Below are 20,330 nucleotides of genomic sequence, written 5' to 3' on the forward strand. Positions count from 1 at the left end.
GATATATAGGTAGATGTCAGAGTGCCCGGAACATGGATGACTGAATCCGGGGTATCCCAGAAGAACATCGCCCAAAGCATGACACCGCCGCCACCGGCTTGTTTTTGTTTCACGGTGCATCCAGGCGCCATCACTTCCCCAGGTAAACGACGTACATGTACCCGGCCGTCCACATGGTGTAACAGGAAATGCAATTCATCGGACCAGACAATCTTCTTCCAATCGCTCGAGGTCCAGTTTCAATGCTCATTGTAGGCACTGTCGCCAGTGAACCAGGGTTAACACGAGCACTCAAAGCGGCCTGCGGCTATGCAGCCCCCATTTTCAGCAGGGTTCAATGTACTGTGTGTGTGTGTTGCAATACACTACTACCATCACCAGCATTCCAATTACCAGCAAGTTGTGTCACAGGCTTCCTTCTGTTGGCACATGCCATACAGGAGAGCCTTCGCTCACCTTGAGCATCAATAAGTTGTGGTCGTCCAACACCTTTCCGGCGGTTCGTGGGTTCCCCATCCTCAGACCACTTTTGGTAGGTACTAACCACAGCTGTCTGTGAGCATCCCACCAGCTGTGCCGTTTCGGATGTGCTCTGACCCAGCCGCTTGGCCATTACAATTTGGCCTTTGCCAAACTCGCTTAAGTCCGCTGCCTTTCCCATCTGAAAAACAAGAGTAATACTGATTAACGGAGCTCAGTATCAGGTGTTTTTTATACCATGTCCCGACCCGCACCATAGTTCAGCTGCAGCTGCTTCGATTTGCATAACGACTCACTGGTCGTAATGTTTTGGCTCATCGGTGTGTATATATTTCACAATCATTTCAGATAATGCATCTAAATTATGTACAAATTGCCCAGAAATCCTCAAATAAGTGATGCCATATCTTATCTGTGTTCCCAGTAACTGTAGACAGTTTGTAATAGATGCCAGTAAGAAAACAGCTTTCAAAATGAAGGAAAATTCACGTGTTAGTAGCAGTAGTCAGATTTGTGCATAAAAGCATACAACTGAATAAATTCTTTGGGATTCAAAAAAACAAGCAGTAAAAATGAGCATATTTATTTTTTTTAAATTTCTTTGACTATTTCTTTTAAATATGATTTGATTTTTTACAATAATTTTACTCTAACATTGGATGTTGGGCAATCAAGTCAAAATAAGAACACTTTGATACTTTAAACATTTTATGTGCAAAGTGTTTATTTTTTTTACAAAACTTCAAAATTCCCCAAAGTGACTTAGCCTAAACAAGCACATTCCAAAAACTCACTTGTGAAAGAATCAACCAGATTTAGCAGGAAAGACCTACACTTCAAACTACCTCATTAGGATTCCATCTTATCAGGTTCATAATATTGTGACATGCTAAAATGTGATAGTCAGCTTAACTAGTGACTGCACGAGACCTAGAACAAAGCCATCATGCATGTATGATCTATGACTACAAAACTGTTTGCGAAGAAGAAAGGGATAGGACTTTGAAATGCTATACCTGGTTCTGTTCCAGCACATAATTGACACTATGCTTACACCACATGCTTCACTCTGACACAAGCTCTGTCGGAGTGAAGCATAGTGTCAATATTCAAATAAAAGTTTTGATTCATATTCAGAGCTATTCAGTATGTGAATTACATACATAATTATAATTTAAGTATGCTAGTTGAATATCATGTCATATCATATTATTATCCTTCACTTTCAACTATAATATTTTACATAACCATACCCGCCAACTTTTTAACTGGTTTTTGCAAAGGGGAAAAAAAAAAAAAAACAATTAAAACCAGTTACATAAAAACTTTGTAATCATTTTAATATATCAAAAGCAGCATGGCATATGAAATAGCTTGTTACAATGGGGACTTTAGCCCTTCTGTATGAGATGGGACTGAAAAAGTTCAGACTATTAATGTCATGCACACCAGACTAGAGACAGGTGTTTTATGTCTAGATGGCATGAAAACCTGTTTAATCCTGCACACCACGTATGTTGCATCAATGTTGACACATCAACCCTTGAGGGTGGAAAAGTTTTTCTGTTTTGATAATATTTATTGGGCAAAAAATTGATGAAATCAGATATGGAAACTACTGAACTGTTGAAAGAAGCCTTCAGGGATGTGCTTTCAGCAAGTACACTTTGTAAGTGGTGTGCTAAATTCAAAGATAGTGGGAATTGGTCCAATCTGACCCTCAGGTTGGATGTCTGTCTACTTCAAAAACTGTTGACAGTGTCACACAAAAGAGATCTTGTGTATGGAGATTGCCAATTGATAATAACAGAGTTAGTCAATGAACTGGAATTAATATTTTACATGATTCATTTCATCTTAACCAATAATTTATTTATGCTGCGGGTGTTTGCCAAATTCATTTCTGACAAACCTAACTGAGCATCAGAAACATGTTGGAGTGTGTTAGGGAATGCCCTTGAAAACAATCCAAATATCAAGCATTATGAGTGATGAGACACAGGTCTGTGATTATGACTGTGAAACAAAAAGGTCAAGCCTCACAATGGAAAGTTCAAGGCTTGCCACAACCAAAAAAAGGATCAGGGTAGAGTTACTCAAACTTTAAAACAATAGTGATAATTTTCCTTAATTTTCATGTATCACAAGTCACTATGAATTCACTCATCCTCAGCAGGATTATATTTATTCAACTAGTATACTTGATAATGAAGAACACATGAAGAAAAGCCATTCATTCAAAATTTTCGGGATTCAAGTATACAGAATAAAAGTAAGTACAATTTACCTTCAACATTTTCTTTCCTTGTCCTTTCCTCTTCCATTTCTTTTTCAAGTTCATCTTTCTTTTGCTGTAGAGACGAGCATATCTGTTGAGACATATATAATGCTCTTTCTAATTGCTCCTTCTCTTCTTTTAAGGCTCTAACTGTATCAACCAACTCTTGGCACTCATTATCCATAGCATCAACCTTAACAGTCAATTCTGCCTGATGCCGTGCTAACAATTCTTTTTCATGCTGAATATTCTGAAAAGTTTCTTGCCTCTGTTTCAATTCTTCTTTGGCTTGCTGTAATTCATCACTAACAGACTCTTTTTGTATGTTTAACTGTAAAATTAAAATTTTTAAAAAATAATAAAAGTTTAAGGTCACATACTAAATATTAAAATATTTTAATTTAAAAATTAAAATAAAAGTTTTTCACTTCACATTTTGTGGATAAAACATTTTGCTGCTACTTCTTAGTTTTCTGTTAGCATTACTATAAACACAATTATCAATGACATGAACTCAACTAGAGAATGGAATTATTTTAAACAGGATAACTAGCTGTATTTAAATTGCTTGCTTCTGCAACCAATTTAAATACAGCTAGTTGTTTCAGTGCTTCTGCAACTTCTAGAAGTTGCAGAAGCACTGAAATCAGCGTATGGGGTTAAAGAGTCTATTTTGATCACACCTTGTATATGCATATGACTACACATAGCAATGAAATGATTTGTACACCATGAGCTTCACAGACTAATTTATTCAAATTAGTCCGACTCATTCACAGTTTTCTTTATTTAACAAAATTCCCTTTTAATCCTGTATGAGTAGTTATTGGATATTAGCATTAGCAGAGGCATACAAGAAAGCAAGCTTATTCAGCATCAGCCAAAAAAAAAAAAAAAAAAAAAAACGCACCACTCCCATTTCACCCCTCCGTTCGCTTGATATACCTGTCCAGTTGAGCCTTAAATTTGTTTAGGCTATCAACTTCAACAGCAAGTAATGGAAGTCGGTTCCACCAACCAACCACCCGCTGGCCAAAGGCAAATTTCTGCACATCTATCCGACATCCGTCCTTCCTCAATTTGAATTTATGCCCTCTGAGCTGATTATTCTGAGCAAGATGAAGAATCCCATTGGCATTGAGCATGCTCAAACCATTCAAAGCCTTATACACCTCTATCAGATCACCTCGCCGGTGCCTAGTCTCCAGACTCTGTAACTTGCAAAACTTAAGCCTTTCTTCGTAAGAGCAACCCTTTGTTCCATTTACTAATCTTGTTGCCCTTCTCTGTACCCGTTCCAGCAGCTCTACATCCTTCTTGAAATGAGGCCTCCAGACCTGTATACAGTACTCAAGATGTGGTATAACCATTGCCTTATACAAGGGAATAATCACCTCCTTATCCCTGCTAGAAAAATTCCTATATATCATTGACAAGACACCATGAGCTACTCTTGCAGCTCGTCTGCACTGCTCAGAGAACTTCATATCTGCCTGCACAATTACCCCCAGGTCCTTTTCATTCTCCACCACTGTCAGTGTAGTACCGCTTTACATTTGTCAATGTTAAACTTCATTTGCCACCTCTCAGCCCATCTGTTCAACCTTTCCAGATCCTGTTGCAGCAGCATAGCGTCGGTGGTGTCCTTAACAACCCTGCCAACCTTTGTATCATCTGCAAACTTGGACATTAAACTTGATATCCCATCATCAATATCATTCATAAACACCGAAAACAACAACGGCCCAACACTGAACCCCGAGGAACTCCACTAATAACATTAGTCCACGTTGAGCAGTGTCCATTGATTACCACTCTCTGTCTTCTGCCACTCAACCATCCCCTTATCCATAGCAGCAATTTGCCTCCAATGCCACACTGCTCCAATTTGTGCAGCAGTCTTCCATGTGCAACAGTATCAAAAGCCTTTCTAAGATCCAAATATATAATATCAAAGTTATTCCCTGCATCCAGTTCTTTTGTGACTACATCATAGTATCCAATCAAATTGGTCAGGCAAGACCTGCCCTTAACAAAACCATGCTGCGTCTGAGCTATAACTGAATTCTTGTCTAGATGATCCTGCAGTGCTTCTTTAACCAGTGCCTCCATTAATTTACCTGGAACAGAAGTTAAACTAACAGGTCTATAATTACTTGTGTCAGCCTTTGATCCTCCTTTGTGAATTGGGGTTACATTTGCACATCTCCAGTCTATGGGTACCCCCCCTGAGTCCAAAGAAGCTCTCATAATTATGGCTAGGGGTTTGCTTACTTCCTTTGCTGCCTCCTTTAATATAACTGGATAGATCCCATCCACCCCAGGTGCCTTTTTTATGTTTATCCTCAACAATCTCTCCTCCACTTTCCTCTCAGTTATTACAAAATCATCCAGCTCACTGCCAATGTTTACTTTATCTATATCATTCTCCTTCCTGAATAACTCCTCGTGCGTGAATGTAGATGCAAAATATTCATTTAGATTGTTAGCCACCTCAGCAGGATCCTCAACTGTGGAACCATCAATATCCAGTGGACCAATCTGATTCATCCCTTTCCTTCTTGAGTTTAAATAAGTAAAGAACTCTTTTCTGTTTTTCTTTGCATCCTTTGCCAAGGATTTTTCGTAGTCTGCCTTTGCCTGCCTAATCTTCTTTGTGACTTGGTTACAGACCAACTTATATCTATCATAGGCTTCCATGTCACCCATTAATTTGTATGTATCCCATGCATTTTTCTTCTCTGCCACATGTCTCATTAGTTCATCTGACAACCATTTAGGCCTAAACCTTGAACAATATTTCTTAGTTGGTATGTAAAGCCTGGTAGCCTCCAAGATTAGTTCTTTGAATGCTTCCCATTTTGAGTTTGCTGTTGGTAACATCATCAGTTGGTCCCACTGTATAGAATTTAAATACTGTCTCAGATCATCATAGTCGCCTTTACGAAAACAAAAACCCTTCCCTTTACTTCTGATGGTGGTTACCTCCTTGAGTAAATCCCACTTCAACACACTGTGATCACTGCCACCTAGTGGTTCATTTATCTGCAGATTCTTAATGCATGAAGAATCACTACTGATAATCAGATCAAGAGTATTGCTCCCTCTTGTTGCCTCACGAACATGCTGATGTAGAAAACAATCTAGTAAATCCACAAAAGCCTTGCTAGTGTGCGAGTGACCAACCACAAATTCCAGTCAATATCTGGGAAATTAAAATCCCCCATTATAAGACTCTCTGATTTACTGCCCCACTCTATTTCCCTGTACAATATCTTATTATACTCATCAGAGTCATTAGGCCTATAGCACACTCCTACTCTCAATTTTGATTTCCCTATGCTTATATAATCATAAAGCTGTACAGGCTGCATGTAATCTTTGAATATGTTTGCAAAATCTGGTTTACTGGGATATATTCACATCTTAGGATATATTGTGCTCATGTAACTGCCTCTATGCTGTAAATAAAGTTCCTTAAGATCTTTGGCTAGTTTTTTTTTTTTTTTTTTCAACTGCTGTTTGTTTGTTTGTTTGTTATTTGGTTTTTAGGAGCATTAGCAACTAAGGCCATATTGCTCCGGGATATGCGGTGGTCATTCCCTGACCTTTCTGCATCCTCCGTATTTGGTGGTGACGGGCTCGAACCCCGGTCTAATCATGAAGTGTGTGCTATGCACTGCTGCTCCTTCCCACCTGGCTACGTTTTTTAACTGCAATAACAAATGGGTCACTTTAGGCCGGTATCATTTTATGTGGAAAGGTTCTTGGCACATCAACTACTTTGGTCAGAGTGTGCCAATTAATATAGAATGCTAGCTAATATGGTCTTATTTGTGTTTATATCTGTATAAGAATATTCTTTGTATTATAAGAATATATTCTTTCAGTGTATTATTTCCAAATCTGCCACATATCTAAACCAAAATATTACAATAGAAAAATATTTCAATGGAAATATTGTGGACTTGGTATATTTTCTAATTGTGATTTGGATGTGCAGCTCATTTTCATCTAGCATCCTCAATTGGCAAGATATTTAATATTTTAGTTTTCAAATATTTTGACGATGGTCTACTGGTTCATATTAATTGTTCTACTGATCGAGAAAATCTGGAATCAGAGTTTTCTAAATCTTGCTGCAGCAATCAGTTTCCGGCAGGTTGCAAACTATTCTGCTCTCATCTGCTCTCTGTATGTCACATGAATATATAAAACAAACCTCCCAGACAGGTCAAAAAGTCAATGCTGATGGTAGAATTATATCAACTATTCCATGGATCAATACAAAGCATTTAGAGATACGTGAAATTAGATTTGCTGCCATGCCACAAAAGGTTTAATTTATTACCCTTAAATGCTTCTTGGCACTGCTTTTATAGTTACAATGTAAAACATATTACAATTACCAATGTTGTCACCTGTTTACCATTCAAATCATAGTTCATGTGTTTTCCAAAGCATTAAAAGCAAGGAAGACTAGGCAGAATACATGTGAGAAAGATCATTGCTAGATGATATGGTAAATGATGATAATGTAATCATTAGTAAAAGAAGTCAGTAATCTTATGACCTTCATATTTCAAAATACTTATAGAGTATGAGATTCTGATTACAAAGACATTGTTTTGTATGCTTTATGTTTCAAACAACCCAAATATTGGTTAACTTTAAACTCAGTCATAATTTTGTTCCCAAAATTAGTGCTTGGTTAATTCAAAATTATGTCTCTCTCTTTCACATTGCCAAACATCATTGAAACCAAACAAAAACCTACTGGGGAGAGGACAACATGAGAAGACTATTTTAGAAAAAACTGAAAATAATGTGATTATAAAGCTAGTGAGACACGAGACTGAAATTACAAAAGAATTTGTAATTTTGCTGTTGACATTAACCAACTTCTGTGAAAATCAATATTTGAAAGACTATTTCCTGTTACCATATTTACTATACCACAGAAGCACAAAAATCATACTTCCTGGACATTATAATAATTCCATTATTTAAATTATTTATTTTATTTATTCATTCATTTTATTTATTTATATATTTATTTATTTTATTCATAATATATTTTAAATTATTATAATAATCATAATGGAAATCACAAACTATATTTTCCCATTAGCATCATTCACATTATACACAATTTAAAATTGCATTTTATAGACATGGATCAATGACACAAAGGTAAACAATTCAGATAATGGATGAATTACAGAAATAATTAAAGTTTTTTTTGTGTGTATAATAAATCAAATTATTAGTAGTTGCCACTATAGTTTAGTATATTTTCATATAGCTTGATGAAAACTTTATTTCTGTGAGCTTGCATTATTAATATTAAGTATGACCATGGCAAATGTGACTGCAATACACCACCAAAGAAGGAATCAGCTTAAGGTGTACAATGAAAAACCTTTGTGGTGGAAGATATTTGCAGCTGTAAACGGATACATCCAAAACATAAAGCAAACTGCAATAAGTATAAAGCAACTGTACAGTTGCACATGGAATACTATGTTCAAGTATGGAGGCAGCAACTAAAAAAAAAGAAAAACATGCATTTGGATGAGATCATCAAAATGGCATCCATAGAATGCAAGACTGAAAATAGATCTATTGAGGTCTCTTTGAAACTACTTTTTTACTTCTTTCTTCGAGAGGAAGAAGTAAAATGAATGAGGGTGAAAATTTCACTGGTATAATAAAGTCGCCTCTATGGATGATTGAGGCTGACAATTTCAAGAGATTTGTTTTTTGGTTGATGCAGTAAAGGCCTTCGGCATCCTTCCATCATATGGCTAATACTATACTATAAGTAAGCCACCAACACACTATCAAAATATATCATACGTTAAGAGTTAGTAATCCTATTATTCATATATATCTTTAAAAGTCATTTTGCAGTTGGTATTGGCAAAATGATGCACAAAAGCCTCCCAAAATAGCATCGACAAACAGAATCCCAACTGTTTGTCGATGCTATTTTGCCCAACTTGCCCATTTATTCTAATAATTTGTCCAATCCTTTAAATTTATTCAGCATTCTCATTCATAACACTATGTAAACGTGTATTCTAGAGAGTAATTGATTGTGCAGACAATCAATTACTCTCTGGCTAAAGAAAAATTTACACTCATCTATTCAGTTAAAAAAACAGGGTAACTGAAACTAGGAAAAGAAAGAGTATTTCAGGAACCAAAGAGATTTAGAAGAAAAGTTGTTTAAACAGTTTTGCTAGGTTTGAACTAACATAAGTTGCCACATTCACAAAACAGAATAGCAGAATACCTTCTTTAATAAAAAGCTCAATTTATATTGAATTTTTGAATGATAAATGGAAAAAAAAACCTCTTCTCCCTAATCATGGTGAATAAACAATGTTTCAATGAGAAACAATCAGAGAGAGCACAAAGTAAGGTGATAATACAAATGCATTTATCACTCGTGATAACCTTGAAAATTTAGAAATATGAATATACGCATAAACAATTTTTGCAACAAGCTTCAAAGAGCCTAATATAATTAGTCCTCCATTAAGAAAATATTAGACTTTTTGAAAAAAACTTGGTTGTGTGCACCATCAACACAAGTAAATAGATTTTACTGACCCATTCCTCATACTAATCTAAAAGGCAGTATAAGTAGTCAAGGAAAACTGATCATGATGCTACCCTTCACATAAAAAATGTATATCTTTATAAGAAAAAACTCCTCTTGTTTTCATAAGCAACCCAAGAAACTGCATAGCTTAAAATTTAGTTCTTGGGGTTTTCACAGACATTCTTTCAGATAGGCCAGACAAGCTGTACTTGCTACCTGGGAGTCTAAAACGCTGATGGAACTGATATTTGGGTGACATTCAAGTCAAGTGGACCCAATTTCGGCAAAGCCCAGATGGTCTATGACAGCCAAATCCTCTGCTTGCACCTTCACAATGGTGGGACTGTTAGTAATCCTGGGTACAACCTCCATGCACAAGTACTTGGTGGGTGACCACCCAGGTGTGAACCAACGTAAGCAGGGGTTGAGGTGTGGCATCCACACCACACGGAAGAATGCCGACCCTCTGTGTCACCAGGCAATACTAGGTGGTAGATGACTCATCAACCAGTGCAATACCACAACTTTGCTTATTGGAGGCTTGAAGTGGTGGAACCCATGTTCCGTCTCCAGAGCTAAGTTCCGGTCAACCATCCCCCATCTCTTCCATCATGCAGTATGACTGATGACATCTGAGGTTATGATGAACATCATGGCGAGATCCAATCTTCCTTTTACATTTCGAGGGTACAGCTCTAAAAAGGTGTTCACATGCTAGCCACTAGTTAGTACACTGGACCGAACCTATTGGTAACTCTTTAGGAGGCCTCCAGATGAGCTAGTGCATAATCTTGCTACCTCTACTCTGCCAGATAGTGACTGGAGGGAGTCCGAGTAGTGTGTATGCAGGGGGGGGGGGGGTCATTGTCGAGGGCATGTTATGTCAAGGACTTGGGTATATTCTTACCATGTGTACGCCGGGATCCGGAAAAGTTTTGCCCCCTGGCACATTTCGCCCCCAGTAGATAATGAATAGGCTATAGAAATGTAAATAATACACCTAATTTTTTATTAATTATAATTTATTTTGTTTTAATAGAATGAATCAATCAAAGGTAATCAATCAATCAAGGGTAAAGGTAATCAAATCAAAAGTAATCAATCACAGAATAAATGCACATTATTATTGTTCAAAACTCGAAGTTGTTTCTTTAAAGTTGTTTCTTTAAAGAATCTTGGACTATTCTTTTGATTCTAGCAGAAATTGCAGCATACTTGTTTCTTTGATTGCCTGAATCACCGGCAACTAGTTGTGTAATTTCGAAATTGTGCAGCCCTTGTTTCTTTAAAGAATCAATGAATCGGTAAATATTTGGGAATAAAGTAGCACAGGTTTTCTGAAATCCCCTGTGCCACCCCTCCATGCTATTGTTGGTACGTTGCTGATCATTCAGTGTTTGTGTGTAAACATTCCACAATTCGATGGCAAAAATGGGTAATTGCCGGCCTCTCCTTTGTCTTCTTCCAATATATGTATCTTCAAAGTAGTTTGCAATCACCATAGCTTCAATGGGGAAGTCATCAGCCTCAACTAAATCTTCAAATGCTTGAATAACGTTAGCAGGAGGAATAAATGTCAATGGAGGAATCATTCGGATCCAACGAGCAAATTCATAGTCTTGTTCATATCGAGCTTTTAAACCTTCATTCTGTACCTTTCAGGAAAGCTTTTGACACTGTTGCGCATGGAAGACTACTGTACAAATTGGAGCAGAATGGTATTAAGGGTAAGTTGCTACAATGGATAAAAGGATGGTTAAGTGGGAGAAGACAGAGGGTAATCAATGGGTGCTGCTCTTCGTGGACTAATGTTATTAGTGGAGTCCCACAGGGTTCGGTGTTGGGGCCACTGTTGTTTTGTATATTTATCAATAATATTGATGAAGGTATATCAGGCTTAATGTCGAAGTTTGCAGATGACACGAAGGTTGGCAGGGTTGTTAATGACAGTAATGGCAGTGTGCTATTGCAACAGGATCTAGATAATTTGGGCAGATGGGCTAAGAAGTGGCAACTGAAGTTTAACCTTGACAAATGCAAAGTACTGCATATGGGTAGAAGTAACCCCAGAGAAACGTACCAACTGTGTGGTACTACACTTAAGGTGGTAGAAAATGAAAAAGACCTGGGAGTAATTGTGCAGTCAGATATGAAGTTTTCTGAGCAATGTAGACAGGCTGCTAGGGCAGGTCATGGGGTTTTGTCAATGATATATAGGAATTTTGCTAGCAGGGAAAAGGAGGTGATTGTCCCTCTGTATAAGGCAATGGTCAGGCCACGCCTTGAGTACTGCGTACAGGTCTGGAGGCCTCATTTTAGGAAGGATGTAGATTTGCTTGAGCGTGTACAGAGAAGAGCAACACGATTGGTGAGGGGAATGAAGGGATCCTCTTACCAAGAGAGGCTTAAGTTCTGCAAATTGCAGTGGCTGGAGACTAGGCACCTGCGCGGTATTCTGATTGAGGTGTATAAGGCCTTGAATGGGTTGAGCACGCTGAATTCTGTTGGGATTCTTCCATTTGTTCAGATTATGAACCTAAGAGGGCATAAATTCAAATTAAGAAAGGATAGATGTAGAATAGATGTGCGGAAATTTGCCTTTAGCCAGCGGGTGGTTAATTGCTGGAACAAACTTCCATCTGTCGTTGTGGAAGTTGATAGGTTAAGTAAATTTAAGGAGGAACTGGACAGGCATTTGGAGGGTATGGTGTGATTTTTTTTTTTTTTGGCTGATGCTGCATAAGCTCCTACACTTGCTTTCTTGCATCAAGTGCCACTACTACTACTACTACCTTTCGCCAAATGCTTTGGGAAAGATCAAAAAAACAACCGGTATTTACAATACCAGGAAATTCTTGTTGGAAGGCTTGCATGGCACTTTGTTTGAAATCTGTAATAAGTCGCTGGGGTTGGAGACTCGGGTGTAGATTTTTAACTTCTTGAAGCAACTTGACGTATGTGGAACAAGTTTTGTTTGGAAGAAGCGTGTAGACCACTGGAATAACTGCATTGAATTGAACCACATGAATTGTATAAAGCTGCTGGAAATGCGTGGGTACTGTGTTAAAAGTTCCATCAAAAAACCACTCCTGGCTACGTGCCAATAACTGAAGATTATTACTAGTGGAAAAAATAAGCATGCGACCCGGGAGCAGTTCGTCCTGAGAATTTAAAAACTGTTGTACATTGCCATCGATAATAATTTCTTGATAATTTTGTGGAATTACTAGGTCCTGGAGATTGCTTGGTAAACCAGAAGTGCCATTGTTGCATCGAACATGACGAATGGTTCGTTTAAGTGAATCCTTTTTAGGAAGTAATGCCGTGACATTGGCATGAGCCTCTGCAAAAACTGATGCAACAATTTTCTGTGGCCGTTTGTTTGTGGTTGTTGCATGTTGCCGTATTTGACCAATCAATTGTAATGCTTCCGACCTTGTAGACTGAGCTGCATGGTTATGTTTAGTTACGACTTTCACAACTGGGCCTTCCAAACCCTCTGTCAAAACATGCCCTTTGCAGGTGGAATGTTTTTCACAAACTCAGAGAGTTTAACATGGAATCTCCACTAAAGGAGCTGGGACTTAAATAAAAATTCGAGTTATCGAGAATTGACTGTACAGCATTTACATTTCTGTAGCCTACTCATCATTATCTATTGGGGGCGAAATGTGCCGGGGGAGAAATGGGGGGGGTGGACTTTTCCTTAAAACGTGTACGCCATATCCAAAAATTTCATTACTTCATACAGCAAGTCCCCCACCTCTTTTTCTTACCATTGAATACACCATGAATTGTCAAACTAATATAATAAGCTTATCTGCGAAAAGATCTAAACCACCCAAACACTTCCTAGTTCATTTCACAAATATACGTGGTCTCAATTCTAATCTCAACGATGTCCATTTCCACTTGCAGTCTGCCAAACCCCATGTACTTTTTCTGACATAATCTCAGTTGATTCAAATACGGCTCATATCAGTTGCCCAAATTATTCACTGTATGATTCCTTTTGCCCCAAAGGTGGTACTTATGCCTATGTCCATTCCGATATTCCCGATCAGAGACTTGATAATTTGAAATCTCCTCTTTTCGATCTTCTCTGGCTTAAAATCTCTCTACTTCGCTGTGTCAAATTCATCTGTTGTCTCTACCATTCTCCTAACTCCACTATTCACTTGGAGCTCTTTCACTTCCTCTCTTTTCAACTTGACTTTTTCCAGTCCAACTTTCCTAACAGTGAGGTAATTTTCCTTGGTGATTTTAATGTTCAACTGTCTATGTACATAGTCATATTATGAAGGTACATATAATACATACATAGACAAAATTTTCTTATTTATTTCATACTTTAGAACAGAACCCCTTTATTACTATGGAAGCCATAACTCAGTATTCGCAGCATTTCTCAGGAATACATAAACCCCCGCGAATAGCGGGGGTTTATGTATTGTATGCAACATCTTTCAGTGTTAATGTTTTCAGAAATTCTAGAACTTGAATTTCTGAGTTCACAACACCAGCAAGTAACTTATCACAACAGTAGGCTTTGAAAGGCTTGAATAATGTCCTGATTCATGGGCTAAATTAGTGCAGGTGTTACTGTTGAATCATTTCCCAGAATGAGCTGGGCAATGATTCAACAGTAACAGAACCTTTTCTTCAAATTTTTTTGGAAATCAAGTGACATCTCACCAATGGTACAAACTTGCTTTAAAACTAAAACCATTCAAGCAAAAATATCACTCATTATTCAAGCATTGGAGCTATTTTTATAAATCGCAGGTAGTGAGAGAGATTGATTTCATGTTGTTGTGCTTAAAACACAGGAAACTTCATCTTTTACCAATGCACAATGGCTTTAGCTTGTGATTTCCAGTCTTGTTTGTTCACAGTAATTTTTTCTTTAGTAATTTTCATTTTCACTTTGTTGGGTGCCTTTTTTTGATATCCAATAACTTGTCAGGGAGGAGTTTATAGTACAGTGCTAATTCATCACAGTTCTACAACTGTCCATCTGTGAATTCACCATTTTGAATCACATTATGCAGAAATTCAGGAAAAATTTCTGCTACTATAATATCACCAAATGCAGATTTTCCTACAAGACTAACCAGGGATATCCTATGATAAGCCTTCCATCTGCTGTTGAGCTTACTTTCTCCATGCTAATCCAATATTGTATGCAACACATTTCATTGTTAATGTTTGTTTGTTTGTTATTTGGTTTTTAGGAGCATTAGCAACTAAGGCCATATTGCTCCGGGATATGCGGTGGTCATTCCCTGACCTTTCCACATCCTCCGTATTTGGTGGTGACGGGCTTGAACCCCGGTCTAATCAAGAAGTGTGTGCTATGCACTGCTGCTCCTTCCCACCTGGCTACGGAGGCGCCCTTCATTGTTAATGTTTTCAGAAATTCTACAACTTGAATTTCTAAGTTCACAACACCAGCAAGTAACTCACCATACTGGTAGGCTTTGAAGGCTTGAATAATATCCTGATCCATGGGCTGAATTAGTGCAGGTGTGTTCCTTGGTAGAAATGCAACAATCTTGTCATTTTTCAATTTCAGGACATTCAGGCCACACCTTGAGTACAATATACAGGTCTGGAGGCCTCGTTTTAGGAAGAGTACAGGGAAGGGCAACGCGATTGGTGAATGGAACAAAGGGTTGTTCTTACGAAGAAAGGCTTAAGCTATGCAAATTTCACCGGCGAGGGGATCTGATTGAGGTGTATCAGGCCTTGAATGGTTTGAGCAAACTGATTGCCGATGGGATTCTACCTCTTGCCCAGATTAATGACCTGAGGGGAACATAAATTCAAATTGAGGAAATCAATTGTACAACAGATGTGTGGAAATTTGCTGTTAGCCAGCGGGTAGTTGATTGTTGGAACAAAATTCCATCTATCATGGAAGTTCTCAGCTTAAATACATTCAAGGCAGAACTAGACAAACATTTGAAATGAATAGATGGGTGAAATGGGAAGGTGTTTCTTTTTTGGCTGATGCTGTATAAGCTTGCTTTCTTGGATTATATGCCTCTACTAATGCAAATGTTAATGTCCAAAGCCACTGTTCAGAAGCTTTAAATGTGCCACCATCTCCACTAAACAGCTTATAAAATTTAAGTGCCTGTGTTTCCAAAATTAACCATTTATCATTACTCCTTCACTACACTTCTGTAGAAATCACTTGGATAAGAATTAGTCCACATCACTATTTTCACAAAGTCTAGTTTTCTTTCTTTGGAGGCCTACTTCATATCAACAGAATCCATAAATGAAAGCAATTTTTCTTCCACTTTCATTCAACCATGAATCATTCCTCCTGGAATTCCACAATCTTGAAATACACTGCATTTTTTTTCACCACTCAACGCTTTCAATAATTTAACTTTTCATCAACTGTATAATTTTTTTCTTTTGGTGGCCATTACTTCAGTCCTACTGATTTACTAATTTTGCCATGTATTTCTGATGTCCTTGAATTTACCATGTTCTGAGAAAATTAAATAAAAATGAAACTATCTGGCCTATCATAGTGCCAAAGTGAAGTCATTTGATTTCTCCATAATTCCCTTTTCATTCATGTATATTTTTGTCTAGTTTAGCCCTTAACAATTTTTGGCATCCTAAGTGTAATTTCTATTTCAAGAAAGTATGTCATGTGCTGTTGGTTACAAAAATTTACTTTGTAATTAATGTAACGCACTTGATGAGCAGCCAAGTGCTTTACGTTAATTATATTAATAATTCCTCTCCAACTGGAAAAATTAGCCTGACATAACCACACATTGCAATCTTATTAAAATCTTCTGTTCATATTAAATAGAGAGAGAGAGAGAGAGAGAGAGAGAGAGAGAGAGTGAGAGAGAGAGACACTATCTTGATTTGGTCCATCAGTGTCAATAAATACATTATTTACACACAGTTTTCTTTCTTATAATATTTAGGGCGTTCAAAAAGGGTTTAAATTACTTGAAATTTTAGTAGGCGAGTGACTGATTTGTGTTAAATCACAGAAAATTTTTCGGAGTGAGGATTTGGCAGTGGTAGTGTAACTGACATGATTTGATATCAATCATATTACTTGACGGAATGATTTTACATTCTTATAGAGGGTAAAAAAGGTAAAGAGACAAAGACTTTGGGCAGTTAAAGTTTCCAATAACGAAGTTACGGTTTCACAGAAGGCAATGAGATTCATCTATTAACTAATTTTTAAATGTAGTAATGAGAATTTTAAAAATAAATAATAATAACAATATTACAGAACCACTCCAATTAATCTAACTCATTTTTTTCATTAATTGTAATACAGTGGATTCCGGTTATTTGGGCCAACGGTTAATCGGGGTAGCCGTTTATTTGGGAAAAATCTTAAAAAACAGAACCCAATCGAGAATATAGCCAGGGTTTACTTCGCTTAATTGGGACAACATGCCGTTTAATCAGGGCAGGAGACCGCAGCACTGGAGATACCCTACGATTGTCTCCGACCATACCATGTGGTTCGGTCATATTTTTGGAGGTCACAACCATAAAACAATTAGCAGTCACCTGTTTATTGGGCTTTTCTGTTATTGCAATCTTTCATAAACAGATAGTAAACTCAATCTTATTGAATTTGTGATAATACCGACAGCTGGAATTGTGGGTTATTATAGTGAAATGTGTTTACACTTGCATGGAATCTTCAATCACATAAAAAAATTAATTTTCTGAATCTTCTCTTCATTCCTATTTTTAAAGCTTTGTATGTTTGTTATTTGTTATTTGGTTTTTAGGAGCATTAGCAACTAAGGCCATATTGCTCCAGGAATATGCGGAGGTCATTCCCTTGACCTTTCCGCATCCTCCGTATTTGGTGGTGACTGGCTCGAACCCCGGTCTAATCAAGAAGTGTGTGCTACGCACTGCTGCTCCTTCCCAACTGGCTACGGAGGCACCTTTAAAGCTTTGTAACTTGTTACTCTGTTTGTAGCAGTACCTTTTTTATACTCCACAGAGTTAGCATCAACAGATAATTACCACAATTATGTTTATTGATCAATAAATAAATACCTTTGCTACTTGGCCATGTAGCTCCTCTTTCTCTTGTTCTAGCCTTGCAATCTCTTCATCTAACTTTTCTCTTGTGATTTCTGACATATCAAGGGATTCACTTAATTTCTCTATCTTGTTTTCCATATCCTGACAGGAACTCTCCAAATATTGTGTTACTTGCAATTTGTGTGTGCCATGCTCTTTGTTATTGATTGCTTATCTTTTTACTGTTTTAAATTTTAACCCCCACCCACAAATGTCAGTGAACAACAGTGTAATATGTCAACTTGTTAGTATGTACATATTACAGTAAGTATTAATTATTCTGATTATCATGTATATTCTTCTGATTTTCACGTATCATTTAATTTTTTAATTGGGACAATGGTAAGGTAATAGTTGGGCATCTTTGGTAAGGTAATAGTGTAAATTGTGCTTAATATATCTTTACTTTTATAGCCTGTGGAAAATATTCCTCCTCTATTTTCACTAATTAGAATCACTGTTTAATAGAATTAAAATTCAATGCACAAACATGATCATAGTGACCTGCACTTACTATACGTCATATAGTGAACAGTACTTTACTATGGTGAGTCCATCATAACATGATTTGATTGTACAGTCAGTCCTCGTATAACACGTGTTTACATTACACGAATTCGATCATACACGATTTATAAATAGGGGAACGATATATAACACGAGCCGAATTCGCTTATGCACGATTCGCCTTTGTGTTTACAAGAAATGGCAGTCGAACGCAGAATCACCCGAACTGAACGCAACACGATAGGAATGAAGAGAAGATTCTGAAAATGTATTTGTTTTTTATATCAGTGAAGGGAAAACACATTTCACCATAATAACGTAAAAACCAACACAATTCCAGCTATCGGTATAATCGCAAATGCAATTAGATCGAGTTTACTACCAGTTTATAACAGATTCCACTAGCAGAAACGCAACTGGAAATTGTTTTATGGTAGTAACCCCCAGAAATGTGCTTTAGTAAAATGTGAGGTGTTAATAGTGTATCTCTGCCTTCACGGTGTTGTTTATTCAGTTGCTACACGCGCGCAGCTTTGCTTATGTGTATCAAGCGTGCCTCCTCGTTTTATAATTGTTTTATTCCCTAAAAATGAGTAAAATACTTAAAAGGTGTGAAAAGAAAGCGTCCTGGTGACGACATTGCAGATTCAGAGAGAAAAAAAAAAAGCAATATCGATAAACAGAGGCGGGCTGGGTCAAAAATTCTTATCCGGGAAAATTTATAATGGCCTCATACTATGGTTTATGGCCAAAATCACACCGGCCTCTGGAATTTCCCCAGTGAGGATTATGGCCAGTCCGCCTCTGTTGATAGAGAAAAAATATGAAATTGTAAAACGCTTTGAGCGAAATGAAAGACCATGTGATATTGCATGTGGTACAGACCTAAATGAGGCAACACCAAGAATTATAAAGAATGCAGAGAAAATAAAAACAACTTTCCTAGCAGGAATAACTCAAAGTGTAATTAAAATCCATTAGATTAAGACACAAAGAATTGGAAGAGATGGAACGCCTGTCATCTGTTTGATAGCAAACCAAACAAAAAACAAGTTTGCTTACGACAGAAGCAAAAGCATTAGCAATATTTTATTACGTAATAGTCGTAATAAAATACGTAAGAATTTTATCACGATTATTTATTGTGTTTGGTAATGTTTTGGTTACAAATGTGTTCAATCTTGGGTGGTCGGTACCTAACCCTATTTTTCCCATAGAGCCTGTTGTTTATATTGCACGATTTTGCATTGCACGAGGGTTTCTAGGAACACAACTATCATGCTATACGAGGACTGACTGTACAGTGAACCAACTGTAAAGCGGGGGTCCATTGTATTTTTAACTATTTACGTGAAACTTCGGATAATTGGGGCAGCCGCTTAATCGGACCAAGATGCACTAGTCCCGATGTGTCCCAAATAACCGGAATCGACTGTAGCAGTACCTTTTTTATACTCCACAGAGTTAGCATCAACAGATAATTACCACAATTATGTTTATTGATCAATAAATAAATACCTTTGCTACTTGGCCATGTAGCTCCTCTTTCTCTTGTTCTAGCCTTGCAATCTCTTCATCTAACTTTTCTCTTGTGATTTCTGACATATCAAGGGATTCACTTAATTTCTCTATCTTGTTTTCCATATCCTGACAGGAACTCTCCAAATATTGCAGTTTCTCTTGTAATGATTGTTTATCCCTTTCTATTTCACTTTTTTCCTTTTTTTGTTTGCATTTTGCTTCTTCTAACTATGAAAGAAAAAATTAAAGGAAGAATAAAAAAGGAAAAACAAGTTGGCAGACAAATGAACCTGAGTAGTCAATTATTGAAGTTTGAAATAATAATATGATTATTTAAATATTTATACAGATTAATTGTAAACGGGAAAAAAAAAATAATAAAATAGAAATTAAATTTAGTAGTCAATTACACTGAACAACAAATTTTGGGCCATATCTTGTTATGGGCATGAAAGTAAGTTTACTTTATAGATTTTGGAGTGCTAAACACAGAAATGGCAGATTAGCTCTTGTTTTCGAAAAAAGTCTTTTTTTTTTTTAATATTCATACTTATATGTCAGTAAGTTGTAGCTACAAACATACCTGTATCAAACAAGGGACCTTTTCATCTTTCGCTTGTATCCAGCTTCAGGACCATCCCTTTCTACCATCCAACAATAACTGGCTAATGCGGTGGCACTCCATTTGCTTTTATATCTTTGTTCCATCGCTGCAATGTCTTGATGGAAGGGCTCACCATGTTCGATGCTGATGGCACTACAGTGTGGTGGGAAGAAATCCAGGTATGAGTCCAAAAATGCACTTCATTTCAATGACATGTAGCACTCCAGTTTTTC

At 37.1% G+C, this 20,330-nt stretch overlaps 2 protein-coding genes across 3 annotated transcripts in view; both read right to left on the reverse strand.

Moving 5' to 3' along the window:
• LOC150085385 (uncharacterized) overlaps positions 1-17,557 on the reverse strand; it is a 237,836-nt gene extending 220,279 nt beyond the window's left edge. The window contains exons 1-2 of one of the 2 annotated variants that reach the window (XM_090373192.1): positions 17,439-17,557; positions 2,768-3,089 (exon numbers count right to left, since the gene is read on the reverse strand). In XM_090373192.1, coding sequence (XP_090229318.1) covers positions 2,768-3,089; positions 17,439-17,525 — 409 coding nt within the window. In that variant the 5' untranslated portion in view covers positions 17,526-17,557. The remainder of the gene's footprint in view (positions 1-2,767; positions 3,090-17,438) is intronic. The other variant, XM_090373193.1, reaches the window with a different exon arrangement.
• Positions 17,558-19,475: 1,918 nt separating this feature from the next.
• The window catches only part of LOC150085386 (rootletin-like), a 239,314-nt gene continuing 238,459 nt past the window's right edge, over positions 19,476-20,330 (reverse strand). The window contains exon 17 of the mRNA XM_090374550.1: positions 19,476-19,721. Within this exon, the coding sequence (XP_090230676.1) occupies positions 19,476-19,721 (246 nt within the window). The remainder of the gene's footprint in view (positions 19,722-20,330) is intronic.

This window comes from Mastigoproctus giganteus, chromosome 5, assembly GCF_048544385.1.
Source record: "Mastigoproctus giganteus isolate SK-2022 chromosome 5, ASM4854438v1, whole genome shotgun sequence".
Classification (NCBI taxonomy): domain Eukaryota; kingdom Metazoa; phylum Arthropoda; class Arachnida; order Uropygi; family Thelyphonidae; genus Mastigoproctus; species Mastigoproctus giganteus.